Below are 20,316 nucleotides of genomic sequence, written 5' to 3'. Positions count from 1 at the left end.
AGCCAACTGACATTTGGTCCTGAGGTGCTGACCTGTTGCACCCTCTACAATCACTGTGATTATTATTATTTGACCCTGCTGGTCATCTATGAACATTTGAACATCTTGGACATGTTCTGTTATAATCTCCAGATGATGACTGGCCACCCCTCATAGCCTGGTTCCTCTCTAGGTTTCTTCCTAGATTCCGGCCTTTCTAGGGAGTTTTTCCTAGCCACCGTGCTTCTACACCTGCATTGCTTGTTGTTTGGGGTTTTAGGCTGGGTTTCTGTACAGCACTTTGTGACATCAGCCGATGTAAGAAGGGCTTTATAAATTTTGGAACTTTTGTGAGTGTAATGTTTACTGTTCATTTTTTATTGTTTATTTAGCTTTTGTTAATTATCTATTTCAGTTGCTTTGGCAATGTAAACATATGTTTCCAATGTCAGTAAAGCCCTTGAATTGAATTGAGAAAGAGAGAGAGAGAGAGAGAGAGAGAGAGAGAGAGAGAGAGAGAGAGAGAGAGAGAGAGAGAGAGAGAGAGAAGAGGTGGGTGATTGGTTAAACTGCTCAATGAAGACGGAAGAGGTGAGAGTGTAGAAACCTTTGCCACGGAGCATCAGAGTCAAATGTGTCTGGAAGGTTGTTCTTTGCGTTTTAGGGGACTTTCTAACCGTGGAAGTATCTTGAATCTTCATATGCCTACCTGTTGAATGTTACAGCGGGCGAGGAACAATTTCGGAGATACAACGCGTCTATCAATTATTTGTTAAAGAATTCAGCGCAGAATCCACCATCATTTATTTGCGGATACCATTCGATGTTTCAGTAAGAATCAGAAAATTAGTTGAAACTTGAAACAACATATTTGGCACCTGAGAACAAAACAATTAAACACATGCCACTTGTACACGCTGAAGACTAAAGGAATTACTCAAAGAAGACTTCAGACTGACGCACTAAATGGAAAGACAACCTGCCGTTACTTGTAAATGTGTATAACGCAGGTAAATTGTGTTAATTGTATTAAACCAACTTGTTTTCCCCCTGACAACTTGAAGAGACCGTTTGTCTGTTTTGTATGGGCATTACTACTTAGTAATCGAAACGTCTAGACTTTAACCTGTTGAAGGACTGAAATGTGTGTCTTTACCTGTCTCAAATCATTTTGAAAGCCACTTCCTTTTGAGGAACTTTATTTTAGACAGACATTTGAAATTGCCACTTGTACATGCTCAGATGTGTCAGACATGACAAACAAGGTCCTGGGATATTTGTGTAAGAGACCTGTGGGTTGATCATATTCCGGTCCAATGTTAGCAGTTGACAACCATGCAAGCCTCATATTCATTATTTATGCTCAAATGTAAAGTCCTTCTGCATCACTGGAGTCATGTGTGGTGACAGGACTTTACTCTTACCTTAGGATATCATATGGGCCTATATAAGTAATCTAAGTGCAACATTTCTCCTCCAAAAGTTATTGTATTATATAGCCTATTGTAAAATCGGGGCTAACATTGCTGTGAATAAGGGTTGTGGGGGTGATGGCAGTTCACTGTAGATTTAGCAAACCATACCAATCATACCTGTTGATGCCTTGTAAATTGAGACTGTGATCAGTACTGAGTGAAAAGGGGTCAAAATAGGCTAGAAATGTGATCTGCATCGACCATGATGGAATTCCAATCCAGTGGCAAGAGATCTATGGGTAACTCTCCTCTAAACTGATGTGTGAGAATGTCATTGTTTCTCAGATGATTTCTATGTTCATGGAAAACTATCCCCTTATTATGCTATTATTACTCAGAAGATACCCATGTACCTTGGGGCTTATATCACCTCACCACATTTGGTATTATCCTCTTCACATGTGCTGTTGAGAATGAGAGGCCTCATTAGTTATGGATAGAGCACAATACCCCAGCAGGGGGATGTGAGTGCTTTGTTCTGTTCTTCACTAGGAATAACTAGTCCTCATCCCCTCTGCTCTGTCCCCAAACCACGGCTGGCACGATCAACCTGGATGAACAGGAGTGTGGAATACAGCTGCTTATCCATCCACCACTGACCACCACACAAAGAAAGACCCCTTTAGAATCCATTACGTCTATGTCTCGGCGCATGTATGCATGACCGTAGACTCATACGCATGCGCACACACCTTCACAGAACATCTACAAATATTTGATGTTACATTATGGTGGTTTCTGGCATCACTCAGAGGCGTGGAGTCTTTGTTACCTCGTTGAATATTGTAGCCAATGCCTTACCCCAAAAACACACATGTGATCGGCATAACCCTTCTCTTCCATGTCACAGGAATAGAATGAGAATGAGAACATCTCTCTCACACCCATAGTGGCAATGGATGAGTTGGAATATTTTCCACATAAGTGCACATCTGGTTAGAGAGCGTCTGTTGTAAGAGTGTCCAGAGCTCCCTCCCTAGTCAGTTTCCAGGCGGGGTTATGGCTGGGTTATACAGCTAGGTAAAAGGGTTAGTATTCTCTGGTGGCTACAAATCAATCGCTGCCCATTTACCTGATTAAATGTAGTAGTATTTCACCAGTAACCCTGTCCCTGCCGTCCCTGCTCTCCTGTCTGGTGAGAAATCAAGACAGGCATTTCCCGTTGGTTAGGGTCTGTTATTTTTGCTGTACACACATTGCAGGAGCTTTGTGTTGTTAACGTCGTCAGTGTGTTTGTAAGGCAACGCTGCTTAGCTGGTGGCAGGAAGTGTAGTGAGGGAGACTAGGCCTAGGTTACCACGGTTGAAGAGCTTTACCGATAATGAGCATGTTTGTGTTACTGTCCCTCTGCAGGCCTACTCTGCTTTCTCTCTCTCTCTCTCTCTCTCTCTCTCTCTCTCTCTCTCTCTCTCTCTCTCTCTCTCTCTCTCTCTCTCTCTCTCTCTCTCTCTCTCTCTCTCTCTCTCTCTCTCTCTCTCTCTCTCTCTCTCTCTCCACAGAAACACAGTCAGCCCTCTGTGTGCAAATCAAATCACATTTTATTAGTCACATGCGCCGAATACTTACGAGCCCCTAACCAACAATGCAGTTTCAAAAAAATACAGAGTCAATGTGCACCGGTTGTTTGAGGTAGTATGTACATTTAAGTAGAGTTATTAAAGTGACTATGCATAGATGACAACAGAGAGTAGCAGTGGTGTAAAGGGGGTGGGGGGGCACTGCAAATAGTCTGGGTAGCCATTTTACTAGATGTTCAGGAGTCTTATGGCTTGGGGGTAGAAGCTGTTTAGAAGCCTCTTGGACCTAGACTTGGCGCTCCGGTACCGCTTGCCATGCGGTAGCAGAGAGAACAGTCTATGACTAGGGTGGCTGGAGTCTTTGACAATTTTTGGGGCCTTCCTCTGACACAACAAACCCTTCTGACTGACTAGCCAAGTCTTTCATCCTCAGTCGTACCTCACCCACTTTCTGTTTGGGAGGAAAGATAAGAAGCAGCAAACAACACTGTTTTACATGTATCTTTGCTTGCTGCTGTCTGATTCATGGTCAAAGCAATCGATTAGTAGTGCAATTGAAATAGAGTGACAACAGACAAACACACTCAAAACGATTATTACCGTAGTACTAGAGACTTACTGGTTATGTTGCTCAACTTACAAGACAGTCTATCGCATTCCATTTATCATCTTGACTTTGTGCAGAAGACTGCCATAGAGTTTTATGATGAGCTTCACCAGATACGTAGCCTATCACCTATTTGCCAATTGTGTTACCTGAGTGAGTCTTGCTGCTGCTCATATTCAGTAGGCCATTCAGGGAGCGGTCACTCGACCTTTTGCTCTCTCACTCTCTCTTGTAACGACCATGAAGACCTATAGAATATGACTTGCTGTACTTATCAGTTCTTATCAGTTAATAAAACTTTTTTTAAATGTATTTCCATATGCATTCAATATTTTTTATTTCAATTTGAAATGCATTTTAATTGGTATGAAATCCTGTTCAGCTTGACGGCAGCTCTCGGTGGATTTGTTCGTATGTTGATATGTTGCTGTATACGTGGGATTTGGTGGGATCCTTGGTGGACTTGTTTGTATGACATGTGCCCATGGGATTTGGTGAGCGGTGCTGCTCCCGCCCTCTAAAAATAGCTCTTGTGGTCTAGCAGTGGCTGTAATTAACTTAGTGTAATAAGCTGCTGTTAGGAGTGTGTGGTAAAGGTGTGCTGGGAACTCTGGGTGTGTGGATGGAGAGCTGAGTGGACTATTAGCCCACCCTCTGTTAAATCACTCCCTCACATGAGCTTGCCCAGTCCCATGCGCCTCTGGAGAACATCGTACATGTGGGGGACTCCAGAAAATCAATCAATGTATCTCTAGCTCCATGGATGGCATTCAGGTCTAATGTATAGATTATAATAGTAGGGGTAAGCTCTGACTTTTTGAGACATGTATTGATTTTTTTCCCCCCTCTAACTGGAAACCTTCATCATGGTTTTGACATAGTGGATCATGAAAACTTGCTCCATATCTTCTTTGACCTGCTAGGAGTATTGCAAGCTTTATGACACCAATGACTGATGCACCACATGCAGTACAATGCTTCTGGCTGCTGTATGTGTCTCCTGCCACCCAGCTTATCTCCTTGACTGGTAACTGCAGTCCCTGACAGACCCAGCAAACGAGTTCACTGGGTTCTCTGAGTAAACAACACTGATTCTTACTCCAGCCGGTCAGGTTCTCTGCACAACTGACTCTCCAATTATTTAATGGTCATTCATGTTATGAGAACCATTTCGGGCTGGGAGGCTTTTGACAGGGTTGCTTGTTGGATATCCATTTGATCCATTGATGAAATGGGGTGAATTCCAATCTTCAGAAAGCTACTTTGTAAATGTAAACACATCTCCCATGTGTCCATAAGCTAGACACAACTGTCAGCTCTCTCTCGCTCTCGCTCTCTATCTCTCTCTCTCTCTTGTGCCTGATTGTATGGAGATAGGTGACAGGTTGGAAGATGCAATATGTGACAAGTGTGTCTTTTTGCCAACAGGTAAATGATGCTGGAGGCTGTGTGACTGGCAGCTATGGGACCAAAGAGGGGCTATTTCGTGGATGTCACCATGATGACTGCACTCTACCTGCTGTGTGAGTAGTACTTATGCATTCCCTCTGTAATGAACTATCTGTCGTTCACTCTCTACTCAGGTTACAACAACACTTTGTGTTGGCCTTCCTAGGTGTCAGCCATGGTCAGAAGCCGGAGGTGCGTGCTAAGGAAGGGGGTGTGGTGGAGATGGAGTGTAGACTGCCACCCACTGACACGGGTGCGTCTGTGTTCCTGCACGTGGTGGAATGGGTGCGCCAGGGCTTCGACATCCCAGTCCTGATCAAGTTTGGAGTGTATTCTCCTCGGGTGCATCCCAACTACGAGGGTAAGTCCGTCTTCATCCTATCAGGAGCTCAACTGGGATCTAATCTTACCTTAAGAGTCTTTCATTTCAGCCCAATATCAGGACTGTCTCAGCACAGCCACTTCTAGAGGCCTTGTCCATTTACACTCTCATGCCCCCTTTCCTACATTCATAGTATATCCAGACTTCATTCTACCCATATCCTACCTTAACAGTAACGTTAGTTCAAAACAGCTTCAGTCCTCCTAACTGCACCACACCCCATTGGTCTTTCCATCCATCCATTTCTATCATCAGGATGCTTTGTTGGAGCTGGGGGTTTTGTGTTAGTTTGGTCTCTCAGATTGCATCATGGTTTATTGTTCCAATTCTGCCATAGGGTCTGTGGGGAAAAGGGATTTTCAATAGAGAAAAAATACCTTTTGTGACCGCTTCTGTCCTTGAAACTCTCAGACAAAGGGCTTGACGTGGACAGAGGGAGAGCAAGTCTGGGTGTTTTTCATCTTCCTTTAGTTAGGATTGTCCTGTGTTCCAAAGGGCTGGGGGGAGTGAGATTTGACCTGTCGACGTCTCTGATCATTGGAATTTGTGCACGGGCGCAGATGCGTTCATGTTTGTGTATTGGCTAGGGCTCAGAAAGCCCACTATACACCTGCTCAGCCAATTCCTATCAGAGTGTTAGGTATCCAGATGACACACTCATACCAAACATGAAAATACGATAACGATACAGAAATGTACATGGTAATAAAGTCAGTCAGCAGCCTGTGATGACAAGCCATAATAAGTAGGTACGTACAGATATATGATCTTAAATTGATCACCCTGTTGCTGGAGAACTTTCCTGCAATGCAGGAAATTTAAAACTTGTAGTGTATTTTAGGTTTTAAAAGGCTTCTGAAGTTTGGAATTTCCACTTTGAAATTTCAGACTTGATTTTCTCTTACGAAAAATGTAGCAACCCCTACAAAAATGTACTTTAATTATAATCCACATAATATTTCACATTAAGATCCTACACTCTTAGAAAAAAGGGTTATTTTAGGGGTTCTTCGGCTGTCCCTGTAGGATAACCCTTTTTGGTAGGGACAACAACATACATTTGACAATAGTGGAGGAAGGGCAATAGTATTCTACCTATTTTCTAAACAGCATCACCTGATTCTGTCAGGTGAAAAAACCCTCTGAAACCATGGAAAAAAAATAAGAGTCTAAAATGACCAGTAATAACACCCTTCTTCAGTAACAAACAGATCATTTTAAAAGCTCATGTTCAGAGCAACAAAAGGTTGAAAAAGAGGCATTATCTGGTCTGAGTCCACCTTTCTCACAGCTAACTGGTGACTGATGGGAAGGACAGGTGTAGCTTGGGAAGGGGAGGTTTGGTGGGGGGGTAAATGAGGTGTTGAGTTCCCTTCCTCAGGCATGTCTCTTCTCAGGTGTATTTTGCTAGACAGCCCCTCAGCTTGTCTCTCAGGGTTGTGGTCCCGTGTGGCTCAGTTGGTAGAGCATGGTGTTTGCAACGCCAGGTTTGTGGGTTCGATTCCCACGGGGGACCAGTACGGAGAATTTTTTTATTTTTATGAAATGTATTCACTAGTGTAAGTCGCTCTGGATAAGAGCATCTACTAAAATGTAATGTAAATGTTGTGTCAGTTAGACTCAATGTCCACCTGTCATATCAAACACTTTAACTCCGTATGTTACTCACCTGTTAGCTCAACCTGTATTTAATAATATGTTAAACATGCTTCATGAATTCAAAATGACTATGCTGGTATTAAGTAGTGATGGGGGAAAATCGATACAGTTACATATTGCAATATTATTTTTAGACGATGCCTTTATATCGATATTTGACTCCCAAGTATTGATTTGTAGGTAGTGTTAGCTAGAGCTAGTCGGCTGTACCTGCACCAAAACTCAAGTATTTTTCATCCTATAGCTTGTTTTCCATCTTCTTTTTGAATAGTGAGCCAAAATGTTTTCAGCACTTTTATTTCCATGACTGATCAAAACTCATTTTCTCATGGCTCTCTCTTGTCTCTCGGCAGCAGACATATGTTGAGCAATATGTTTGGAATATCAAATCACAGTACTGAATCGCAATACATATAGAATCGCAATACGTATCGTATTGGCATCTAAGTATCGTGATAATATCATATCATGAGGTCCCTGGCAATTCCCAGCCCTAGTTTTAATACATTATACCCTTATTTTTATGCCTCAGTGACTGTGCTGAAGATCCATAGAGTAGAGCTACAATATACAGTGGGGCAAAAAAGTATTTAGTCAGCCACCAATTGTGCAAGTTCTCCCACTTAAAAAGATGAGAGAGGCCTGTAAGTTTCATCATAGGTTCACTTCAACTATGACAGACAAAATGAGAAGAAAAAAAATCCAGAAAATCACATTGTAGGATTTTTAATGAATTTATTTGCAAATTATGGTGGAAAATAAGTATTTGGTAAATAACAAAAGTTTATCTCAATACTTTGTTATACACCCTTTGTTGGCAATGACACAGGTAAAATGTTTTCTGTAAGTCTTCACAAGGTTTTCACACACTGTCGCTGGTATTTTGGCCCATTCCTCCATGCAGATCTCCTCTAGAGCAGTGATGTTTTGGGGCTGTCGCTGGGCAACACGGACTTTCAACTCCCTCCAAAGATTTTCTATGGGGTTGAGATCTGGAGACTGGCTAGGCCACTCCAGGACCTTGAAATGCTTCTTACGAAGCCACTCCTTCGTTGCCCGGGCGTTGTGTTTGGGATCATTGTCATGCTGAAAGACCCAGCCACGTTTCATCTTCAATGCCCTTGCTGATGGAAGGAGGTTTTCACTCAAAATCTCACGATACATGGCCCCATTCATTCTTTCCTTTACACGGATCAGTCGTCCTGGTCCCTTTGCAGAAAAACAGCCCCAAAGCATGATGTTTCCACCCCCATGCTTCACAGTAGGTATGGTGAACTTTGGATGCAACTCAGCATTCTTTGTCCTCCAAACACGACAAGTTGAGTTTTACCAAAAAGTTATATTTTGGTTTCATCTGACCATATGACATTCTCCCAATCCTCTTCTGGATCATCCAAATGCTCTCTAGCAAACTTCAGACGGGCCTGGACATGTACTGGCTTAAGCAGGGGGACACGTCTGGCACTGCAGGATTTGAGTCCCTGGCGGCGTAGTGTGTTACTGATGGTAGGCTTTGTTACTTTGGTCCCAGATCTCTGCAGGTCATTCACTAGGTCCCCCCGTGTGCTTCTGGGATTTTTGCTCAACGTTCTTGTGATCATTTTGACCCCACGGGGTGAGATCTTGCGTGGAGCCCCAGATCGAGGGAGATTATCAGTGGTCTTGTATGTCTTCCATTTCCTAATAATTGCTCCCACAGTTGATTTCTTCAAACCAAGCTGCTTACCTATTTCAGATTCAGTCTTCCCAGCCTGGTGCAGGTCTACAATTTTGTTTCTGGTGTCCTTTGACAGCTCTTTGGTCTTGGCCATAGTGGAGTTTGGAGTGTGACTGTTTGAGGTTGTGGACAGGTGTCTTTTATACTGATAACAAGTTCAAACAGGTGCCATTAATACAGTTAACGAGTGGAGGACAGAGGAGCCTCTTAACCTCTATGGGCTAGGTGGAACGCTAGCGTGCCACCCGTGGTGCACTCCATCAACAGCAGGTGCATTTCAAGAGCGTCAAATTTGAATCCAAATAAATGTCAAAATTCAAATTTTTCAAACATACAACTATTTTACACCCTTTGAAAGATAAACATCTCCTTAATCTAACCACGTTTTACGATTTCAAAAAGGTTTTACGGCGAAAGCATAAATTTAGAGTATGTTAGGACAGTACATTTACAAGAGTTGTGTGTAATGTTTTGTCGATTCAAAGACAGGGTCACCAAAACCATAAAACCAGCTAAAATGATGCACTAACCTTTTACAATCTCCATCAGATGACACTCCTAGGACATTATGTTAGACAATGCATGCATTTTTAGTTCTATCAAGTTCATATTTATATCCAAAAACAGCGTTTTACTATGGCATTGATGTTGAGGAAATCGTTTCCCTCCAATAACCGGCAGTCAAGTCAGCGTCACAAATTAAATAATTAAAATTAGAAAACATTGGTAAAATATTATATTGTCATTTAAAGAATTATAGATTTACATCTCTTGAACGCAATCAACTTGCCAGATTTAAAAATAACCTTACTGGGAAATCACACTTTGCAATAATCTGAGCACTGCGCCCAGAAAAATACGCGTTGCGATACAGACTAGACGTCATGTTGGGGAGATCTAAAATCGAAAATACTATGTAAATAATCCATTACCTTTGATTCTCTTCATCAGATGTCACTTCCAGGTATCACAGGTCCATAACGAATGTAGTTTTGTTCAAAAAAGCTCATCATTTATGTCCAAAAATCTCCGTCTTGTTAGCACATGATCTAAGCCAGCCGGACTTCTTGTCATGAACGAGGGGAAAAAATATATTTACGTTCGTTCAAACATGTCAAACGTTGTATAGCATAAATCATTAGGGCCTTTTTTAACCAGAACATGAATAATATTCAAGGTGGACGAATGCATACTCTTTTATAACGTATTGGAACGAGGGTACCCAACATGAACTCGCGCGCCAGGTGTCTAATGGGACATCATCGTTCCATGGCTCTTGTTCGGTCAGATCTCCCTCCAGAAGACTCAAAACACTTTGTAAAGGCTGGTGACATCTAGTGGAAGCAATAGGAAGTGCCAAAATATTCCTCAGCCCCTGTGCTTTTCAATGGGATAGGTTTAAAGGTAATACAACACATCAGGTATCCACTTCCTGTCAGAAAATGTCTCAGGGTTTTGCCTGCCAAATGAGTTCTGTTATACTCACAGACACCATTCAAACAGTTTTAGAAACTTTAGAGTGTTTTCTATCCATATATAATAAGTATATGCATATTCTAGTTACTGGGTAGGATTAGTAACCAGATTAAATCGGGTACATTTTTTTTATCCAGACGTGCAAATGCTGCCCCCTAGCCCTAACAGGTTAAAGAAGAAGTTACAGGTCTGTGAGAGCCAGAAATCTTGCTTGTTTGTAGGTGACCAAATACTTATTTTCCACCATAATTTGCAAATAAATTCATAAAAAATCCTACAATGTGATTTTCTGGATTTATTTTCTCATTTTGTCTGTCATAGTTGACGTGTACCTATGATGAAAAATACAGGCCTCTCTCATCTTTTTAAGTGGGAGAACTTGCACAATTGGTGGCTGACTAAATACTTTTTTGCCCCACTGTAGCTATTCAGGTTAATATTACTTGATGACGGATGCCTCAGTCTGCAGTGCTGTTCTTGCCGAAGCAAACGCGAGAAACTCAGAGTTATGTCCTCTGGATAGGTCAGCCCTCTCCCCTCTCTTATGGAGGAGAAAGAGCTGCATCTCTTTTCAGTGTGAGTTGTGTATGTAGAGCAGAGGAGAGGGTTGGAATAGGCTGCTGTGTAGAGAGAAGTGGTCAGGAGAGGAGAGCAGGCTGTTAGTTCTGTACACACAGAGCTGCTGATACAGACCACAGGAGAGAGAATAGTCAATGCTTTGGTAAATACAGCTGTATAAATGCTGTGTAACATCATGTTATTCTGTACTCTACATTACTGCCTGACCAGAGTGTCCACACAGCAAAATAATAATACACCAAGAGCTTTATTTATTTGATTAGTATTTATTTATTTGCAGCCAAGGCAACAGATGACAGACAACAATATAGATAAAAACGAATTTAAAAAAGTCAAAACAATATACAATACATAAGTACAAAAATAAAAAAGGTTTGTTAAAACAGATCACAAACTACTAATTATTTATGTGTAAATGAATTGATGAGTACTCACGGAAAAAAAACAAGATAGATATCTGTTTTGTTTAAATGTGTGTGTGTATGTGTGTGAAGTCATACCCTCCCCAGTGTACTGACCTGTATATTGTCCATCCTCTGTGGACCAGCATCGACTCATATGACCATTATTAGCCTACTACTGTATTTCAATGAATTACACATTTTTCATTGAGGCAGGCTTTTGGCACTACAGCAGCTGTTTGATCTCTGCTGTTGATCGTGAGGGAGCCTTTAGCCAAACTGTGATGATTCACATTTCAAATGATCACAGCGTCTCTTCACAGAGGAACAAGATGGAGACATTGGGGAGTGAAGGATTTCAAGAGGTGAAACTCTACCTGCTCTATTCTCTGACAGAAACTTGAACACCAGCGCCTGGGATGACGACATGTCTAAAGGAAGGGATGGGCATATACAGTTGAAGTCGGACATTTACATACACTTAGGTTGTAGTCATTAAAACTCGTTTTTCAACGACTCCACACATTTTTTGTTAACAAACTATAGTTTTGGCAAGTCGGGTAAGGCATCTACTTTGTGCATGACACAAGTAATTTTTCCATCAATTGTTTACAGACAGATTATTTCACTTATAATTCACTGTATCACAATTCAAGTGGGTCAGAAGTTTACATATACTAAGTTGACTGTGCCTTTAAACAGCTTTGAAAATTCCACAAAATTATGTCTTGGCTTTAGAAGCTTCTGATAGGCTAATTGGCATAATTTGAGTCAATTGGACGTGTACCTGTGGATGTATTTCAAGGCCTACCTTCAACCTCCATGCCTCTTTGCTTGACATCATACTTTTTGGAGAAATGTCCTCTGGTCTGATGAAACAAAAATAAAACTGTTTGGCCATAATGACCATCATTATGTTTGGAGGAAAAAGGGTTAGGTTTGCAAGCCGAAGAACACCATCCCAACTGTGAAGCACAGGGGTGGCAGCATCGTGTAGTGTGGGTGCTTTGCTGCAGGAGGGACTGGTGCACTTCACAAAATAGATGGCATCATGAGGGAGGAAAATTATGTGGATATATTGAAGCAACATCTCAAGACATCAGTCAGGAAGTTAAAGCTTGGTCGCAAATGGGTCTACAAAATGGACAATGACATCAAGCATACTTCCAAACTTGTGTCAAAATGGCTTAAGGACAACAAAGTCAAGGTATTGGAGTGGCCATCACAAAGCCCTGACCTCAATCCTATAGAAAATGTGTGGGCAGAACTGAAAAGGCATGTGCGAACAAAGAGGCCTACAAACCTGACTCAGTTACACCAGCTCTGTCAGGTGGAATGGGCTAAAATTCACCCAACTTATTGTGGGAAGCTTGCGGAAGGCTACCCAGAATGTTTGACCCAAGTTAAACAATTGAAAGGCAATGCTACCAAATACTAATTGACTGTATGTACACTTTTGACCCACTGGGAAATTGATCAAATAAATAAAAGCTGAAATAAATTATTCTCTACTATTATTATGACATTTTTTCACGTTCGCTATCTTCAAACTCCCGATCATAAATAAACCAAGGCGCAGCGTGCATGGAATTCCACATCTTTTAATGAAAATGAATCTCACCAAAACAGGAGAAAAACGAAACGTGACGTTCTGGGGCTGCTCACAGGCAGCTACACAAAAACAAGATCCCACAATCACAGGTGGAAAAAGGGCTGCCTAAGTATGATTCCCAATCAGAGACAACGATAGACAGCTGCCTCTGATTAGGAACCATACTCGGCCAAAAACAAAGAAATAAACAACATAGAATGCCCACCCCACATCACACCCTGACCTAACCAAATAGAGAAATAAAACGTCTCTCTAAGGTCAAGGCGTGACACATTTCACATTCTTAAAATAAAGTGGTGATCCTAACTGACCTAAGACAGGGAATTTTTACTAGGATTAAATGTGAGGAATTGTGAAAAACAGAGTTGAAATGTATTTGGCTAAGGTGTATGTAAACTTCCGACTTCAACTGTAGATTCTACATGTCATATCCTTAGGTGCCTGGGAAGTCCCATCAGCAACCAACACATGCTGATATTTACACAAATGTGAAGCTGTAATAGTAGATTGACTTTGGCCTATGTGTAAGTGTTGCGTATTTTAGTGATGCTGATTTTATCTGTTTGTTGTCATTCATCAACAAATGAAAAGGTAAAATGATATTGGGTAGTAGTGTAATTAAATATTATCCTAGGTGGGTTATTTGAGCGGATCCATTACGTCATGTGCCTGTGCTGTTAGGGGTGTACATGATGCTTTTCTGTTGGTCTGTCATCTCAAAGCCGAGGCCATGATGAAACCTGGCTGGACTTTGGTTAGTGATGCATTCAGTGCAATGGGATGTGGTTGCATTTTCTGAGTTGCTAGACTGGGCATACAATGGAAACATATTATTATTAATCAAATGGGACTCAGATGTTCCACACATGTATCTGAACTAATGGGTGAGAAAGAGAGCGTTTCCCAGAACATGGGTGAAACACTCACACAGAGACTGACATTGCAGTCAACAAGGAGTAGTTATTTTGAGAATTAGAGGGCCAAAGAGGGGAGGGACCGGCCAGTGAAGAACAAGAGAAAGAGGGGGAGGAGTGGTGGATGTGGTGCCAGAGAATGACCATGTGGGACAATGGCTGCCAAAGAAGAGGGACACTGGGCCAGTATTGTGAATGGGCCAGTATTGTGATTGTATTTAAATCAACAATGCCTTCACTGAAACCCCACTCTAAGCCCCACTAATCTTATTACAGAGTTGATTTGTTTGCAATACCCTGCCTCTCCCTCTCTCTCCCTATTGTCGCTCTCCCTCTCTCTCTCCCTATTATCTCTCTCCTTCTCTATTATCTCTCTACCTCTCTCGCTCCCTATTATCTCTCTCCCTCTCTCTCCCTATTATCTATCTCCATCTCTATCTCCATATTATCTCTCTCCCCCTCTCTCTATTATCTATCTCCCTCTCTTTCCCTATTATCTCTCTTCCTCTCTCTCTCCCTAGTATCTCTCGCCCTCTCGCTCTCCCTATTATCCCTCTCCCGCTCTCTCTCCCTATTATCTCTCTCCCTCTTATCGCTCTCCCCCTCTCTCTCTTCCTACTATCTCTGTCCCTATTATCTCTCTCCCTCTCGCTCTCGCTCCCTATTATCTCTCTCCATCTCTCTTGCTCCCTATTATCTCTCCATCTCTCTCTCTCTCTATTATCTCCTTGAGTTTGAGTTTATTTATTTTATTTTTACAGGGACAGTGCACATTAATCAACGTTTCAGTAAAAGTGCCGGTTTTAGGCAGCCGGCTAATTTTCAACCGCAGTTCCTGGGCAGGTTATTAAAAACAATTACAATATAGACAATCATTGAACAGTGAGCACACGCAGAGTAACATAGGACAAGCAAGACATAGCATAAAGACAGAGCAACATAGGACAAGCAAGATGTAGCATACAGACAGAGCAACATAGAACAAAAAGCAACAAGACAAAATCCATAAAAACAACAAAGTGTTTCCACACCTCACAAGCTACAGACAACAGACAACATGGAAAGTGGTAATACACAGCTAGTGATTATGTTCACAAATCTGATTGACCTTTAGCCATGTCTTCATGCATTTTGTGAAAGTGTGATATGTGGTGCAGTTAGGTGTGTCTGATGGCAGTGTATTCCAGCAGTGTATTCTCTCTCTCTTTCCCTATTATCCCTTTCCTTATTATTGCTCTCCCTCTTTCTCCCTATTATCTCTCCCTCTCTCTCTCCCCCTATGATCTCTCTCCCTCTCTTTCCCTCTCTCTCTCCCTATTATCTCTCTCCCCCTATTATATATCCCTCTCCCACCCCCTATTATCTATCACCCTCTCTCTCACTCCCTATTATCTCTCCCTCTCTCTCCCTAGTATCTCTCTCTCACTCCCTATTATCTCTCTCCCCCTATTATCTCTTTCTCTTCCTGTTATCTCTCTCCCCCTTTCTCCCTATTATCTCTCTCCTTCTCTCTCCCTCTCTCTCTCTATCTCTCCCTAGTTTTTCTCTCCCTTTCTCTCACTCCCTATTATCTCTCTTCCTCTCTCTCCCTCTCTCTCCCTATTATCTCTTTCCCTCTCTCTTTCTACCTAGCATCTACCTAGCATCTACCTAACATCTCTCCCACTCTCTCTATATATATTATCTCTCCCTCTCTCTCCCTATTAACTCTCTCCTCTCTCTCTCTCTCATATTATGTCTCTCCCTCTCACTCTCTCCCTATTATCTCCCTGCCTCTCTCTCCCAATTACTTCCCTCTCGCTCTCCTTATTAGCTCTCCCTCTCTCCCTATTATCTCTCTCCCTCTCTATCTTAATATTATCTCCCTCTCTCTCTCTCCCTATTATCTCCCTACCTCTTTCTCTCTTATTATCTCTTTCCCGCTCTTTCCATATTATCTCTCTCCCTCTTATCACTCTCTCTCTCCCTATTATCTCTCTCCCTATTATCGCTCTCTCTCTCTCCCTATTAGCTCTCCCTCTCTCTCCCTATTATCTCTCTCCCTCTCCCTCTATTGCTCCCTATTATCTCTCAATCTCTCTCTCTCTCGCTTTTATCTCCCTCTCGCACCTCTTTCCCTATTATCTCTTTCCTTATTATCTCTCTCCCCCTCTCTCCCTATTATCTCTCCCTCTCTCTCACCCTATTATCTCTCCCTCTCTCTTCCTATTATCTCTCTCCCTCTCTCTCTCCCTATTATCTCTCCCTCTCTCTCTCCCTATTATCTCTCTCCCTCTCTCCTCCTATTATATATCCCTCTCTCACCCCCTATTATCTCTCTCCCTCTCTCTCCCTCTCTCTCACTCCCCTTTATCTCTCCCTCTCTCTCCCTATTATCTCTCTCCCTCTCTCTAATTCCCAATAAATTTATAAAGCCCTTCTTACATCAGCAGATATCTCAAAGTGCTGTACAGAAACCCATCCTAAAACCCCAAAACAGCAAGCAATGCAGTTGTGGAAGCACGGTGGCTAGGAAAAACTCCCTAGAAAGGCCAGAACCTAGGAAGAAACCTAGAGAGGAACCAGGCTGTGAGGGGTGACCAGTCCTCTTCTGGCTATGCCGGGTGGAGATTATAACAGAACATGGCCAAGATGTTCAAATGTTCATAAATGACCAGCAGGGTCAAATAATAATAATCACAGTAGATGTCGAGGGTGCAACAGGTCAGCAACACCGGAGCAAATGTCAGTTGGCTTTTCATAGCTGATCATTCAGAGTATCTCTACCACTCCTGCTGTCTCTGGAGAGTTGACAACAGCAGGTCTGGGACAGGTAGCACGTCCGGTGAACAGGTCAGGGTTCCATAGCCACAGGCAGAACAGTTGAAACTAGAGTAGCAGCACGGCCAGGTGGACTGGGGACAGCAAGGAGTCATCAGGCCAGGTAGTCCTGAGGCATGGTCCTAGGGCTCAGGTCCTCCTAGAGAGAGAAAGAAAGAAAGAGAGAAAGAAAGAGAGAAAGAGAGAGAGAATTAGAGAGAGCATACTTCAATTTATACAGGACAACGGAATAAGACAGGAGAAATACTCCAGATATAACAGACTGACCCTAGCCCCCAACACATAAACTACTGCAGCGTAAATACTGGAGGCTGAGACAGAAGGGGTCGGGAGACACTGTGGCCCCATCCGACAATACCCCCGGACAGAGCCAAACAGGCAGGATATAACCCCACCCACTTTGCCAAAGCACAGCCCCCACACCACCAGAGGGATATCTTCAACCACCAACTTACCATCCTGAGACAAGGCTGAGTATAGCCCACAAAGATCTCCGCCACGGCACAACCAAAGGGGGGCGCCAACCCAGACAGGAAGATCACGTCAGTGACTCAACCCACTCAAGTGACGCACCCCTCCTAGGGAGGGCATGGAAGATCACCAGTAAACCAGTGACTCAGCCCCCGTAATAGGGTTAGAGGCAGAGAATCCCAGTGGAGAGAGGGGAACCGGCCAGGCTGAGACAGCAAGGGCGGTTCGTTGCTCCAGTGCCTTTCTGTTCACCTTCACACTCCTGGGCCAGACTACACTCAATCATAGGACCTACTGAAGAGATGAGTCTTCAATAAAGACTTAACGGTTGAGACCGAGTCTGCGTCTCTCACATGAGTAGGCAGACCATTCCATAAATATGGAGCTCTATAGAAGAAAGCCCTGCCTCCAGTTGTTTGCTTAGAAATTCTAGGGACAGTAAGGAGGCCTGCGTCTTGTGACCGTAGTGTACGTGTAGGTATGTATGGCAGGACCAAATCGTAAAGATAGGTAGGAGCAAGCCCATGTAATGCTTTGTAGGTTAGCAGTAAAACCTTGAAATCAGCCCTTGCCTTAACAGGAGGCCAGTGTAGAGAGGCTAGTACTGGAGTAATATGATCACATTTTTGGGGTCTAGTCAAGATTCTAGCAGCCGTGTTTAGCACTAACTGAAGTTTATTTAGTGCTTTATCCGGGTAGCCGGAAAGTAGAGCATTGCAGTAGTCTAACCTAGAAGTGACAAAAGCATGGATACATTTTTCTGCATCATTTTTGGACAGAAAGATTCTGATTTTTGCAATGATACGTAGATGGAAAAAAGCTGTCCTTGAATCAGTCTTGATGTGTTCGTCAAAAGAGAGATCATGGTCCAGAGTAACGCCGTGGTTCTTCACAGTTTTAATTGAGATGACTGTACAACCATCAAGATTAATTGTCAGATTCAACAGAAGATCTCTTTGTTTCTTGGGACCTAGAACAAGCATCTCTGTTTTGAGTTTAAAAGTAGAACATTTGCAGCCATCCACTTCCTTATGTCTGAAACACAGGCTTCCAGCGAGGGCAATTTTTGGGCTTCACCATGTTTCATCGATATGTACAGCTGTGTGTCATCCGCATACCAGTGAAAGTTAACCTGTTGAGGACAGACGTTCCGCTAGCGGAACCCCGTTCCGCCTGCGGAACCCCTAGCCAACAGCCAATGGCATTGCATGGCGCGAAATACAAAACCAACTAAAATACCACAATTCAATTTTCTCAAACATTCAACTATTTTACACCATATATATGTCACATAAACCCAAACCACAGCTAAATGCAGCACTAACCTTTGATGATCTTCATCAGATGACACTCCGAGGACATTATGTTATACAATACATGCATGTTTTGTTCAATCAAGTTCATATTTATATCAAAAAACAGCTTTTTACATTAGCATGTGATGTTCAAAACTAGCATACCCACCGAAAACTTCCAGTGAATTTACTAAATTACTCATGAAAAACGTTCACAAAATACATAACAATTATTTTAAGAATTATAGATACAGAACTCCTTTATGCAATCGCGGTGTCAGATTTTAAAATAGCTTTTCGGCGAAAGCACATTTTGCAATATTCTGAGTACATAGGTCGGCCATCACGGCTAGCTATTTTGACACCCACCAAGTTTGGGGCTCAATAAACTCAGAATTACTATTAGAAAAATTGGATTACCTTTGCTGTACTTCGTCAGAATGCACTCCCAGGACTTCTACTTCAACAACAAATGTTGTTTTGGTTCCAAATAATCCATAGTTATATTCAAATAGCTCCGTTTTGTTCGTGCGTTCAGGTCACTATCCGAAGGGTGACGCGCGAGCGCATTTCGTGACAATTTTTTTTTAAATATTCCATTACGGTACTTAGAAGCATGTCAAACGCTGTTTAAAATCAATTTTTATGCTATTTTTCACGTAAAATAGCGATAATATTCCAACCAGGCAACATTGTATTCATTCAAAGGCTGAAAGAAAAAAATGGAGTAGTCTCGTGCATGCGCGCATCTCAGTCCCACTGTCCCCAGGCTGACCACTTACAAATTCTGCTGCTGTTCTTTGCCAAGAGACAGCAGACACCCCATTCCACTTTCTGGCGGCTTTAGAGAGCCAATGGAAGCCTTAGAAAATGTCACGTTACAGCACAGATGCTGTATTTCCGATAGAGATGCAACAGAAGGACAACAAATTGTCAGACAGGGCACTTCCTGTATGGAATCTTCTCAGGTTTTGGCCTGCCATATGAGTTCTGTTATACTCACAGACACCATTCAAACAGTTTTAGAAACTTTAGAGTGTTTTCTATCCAAATCTACTAATTATATGCATATTCTAGTTTCTGGGCAGGAGTAATAACCAGATTAAATTGGGTATGTTTTTTATCCCACCGTGAAAATACTGCCCCCATCCCAAAGAAGTTAGCATTATGTTTCCGAATGACATCACCAAGAGGTAAAATATATAATGATAAAAATAGTGGTCCCGAAACGGAACCTTGAGGAACACCAAAATGTACAGTTGATTTGTCAGAGGACAAACCATTCACAGAGACAAACTGATATCTTTCCGACAGATAAGATCTAAACCAGATCTAAACCTTAGTGGCAGACTCTACTAAGCTGGCCTGCACCCTATTTCATTGTGGAGCTAGGGGAGTTAGGGCCCTGTCTATGTTCGTAGATAAGATGAGAGCACCCCTCCAGCTAAGATGAAGTCCGTCACTCCTCAACAGGCCAGGCTTGGTCCTGTTTGTGGGTGAGTCCCCCTTCTCTCTCTCTCCCTATTTTCTCTCTCTCTCCCTGTTATCTCTCTCCCTCTCTCTCTCCCATTATCTCTCTCTCTCTCTCCCTATTATCTCTCCCTCTCTCTCTCCCACTCTCCCTCTCTCTCACTCCCTATTATCTCTCCCTCTCTCTTTCTCCCTATTATCTCTCTCCCTCTCTCCCTATTATCCCTTTCTCTCTCCCTATTATCTCCCTCTCTCTTTCCCTATTGTCTCTTTCCTTATTATCTCTCCCTCTCTCTCCCTCTGTCTCTATTATATCTCTCCCGCTCTCTCTCCCTATTATCTCTCTCGCTCTTATCACTCTCCCTCTATCTCTCCATATTATCTCGCTCGCTCTCTCTCCCTATTATCTCTCTCTCCCTATTATCTCTTTCTATCTCTCTCCCCATTATCTCTCTCCCTCTCTATCTCCCTATTATCTCCCTCCCTCCCTCTC

At 42.5% G+C, this 20,316-nt stretch overlaps 1 protein-coding gene across 1 annotated transcript in view; it reads left to right on the top strand.

Moving 5' to 3' along the window:
* The first annotated feature begins 548 nt into the window (after nucleotides 1-548).
* The window catches only part of LOC106563221 (protein turtle homolog B), a 46,769-nt gene continuing 27,001 nt past the window's right edge, over nucleotides 549-20,316 (top strand). The window contains exons 1-3 of the mRNA XM_014128584.3: nucleotides 549-989; nucleotides 5,007-5,101; nucleotides 5,194-5,388. Of these exons, the coding sequence (XP_013984059.3) occupies nucleotides 5,041-5,101; nucleotides 5,194-5,388 (256 nt within the window). The 5' untranslated portion in view covers nucleotides 549-989; nucleotides 5,007-5,040. The remainder of the gene's footprint in view (nucleotides 990-5,006; nucleotides 5,102-5,193; nucleotides 5,389-20,316) is intronic.

The sequence above is a fragment of the Salmo salar genome, chromosome 11 (genome assembly GCF_965601325.2).
Source record: "Salmo salar chromosome 11, fSalSal1, whole genome shotgun sequence".
Lineage (NCBI taxonomy): Eukaryota > Metazoa > Chordata > Actinopteri > Salmoniformes > Salmonidae > Salmo > Salmo salar.
Note: the sequence above shows the minus strand (reverse complement) of the source record. Positions and strands in the feature narration are given on the sequence as shown.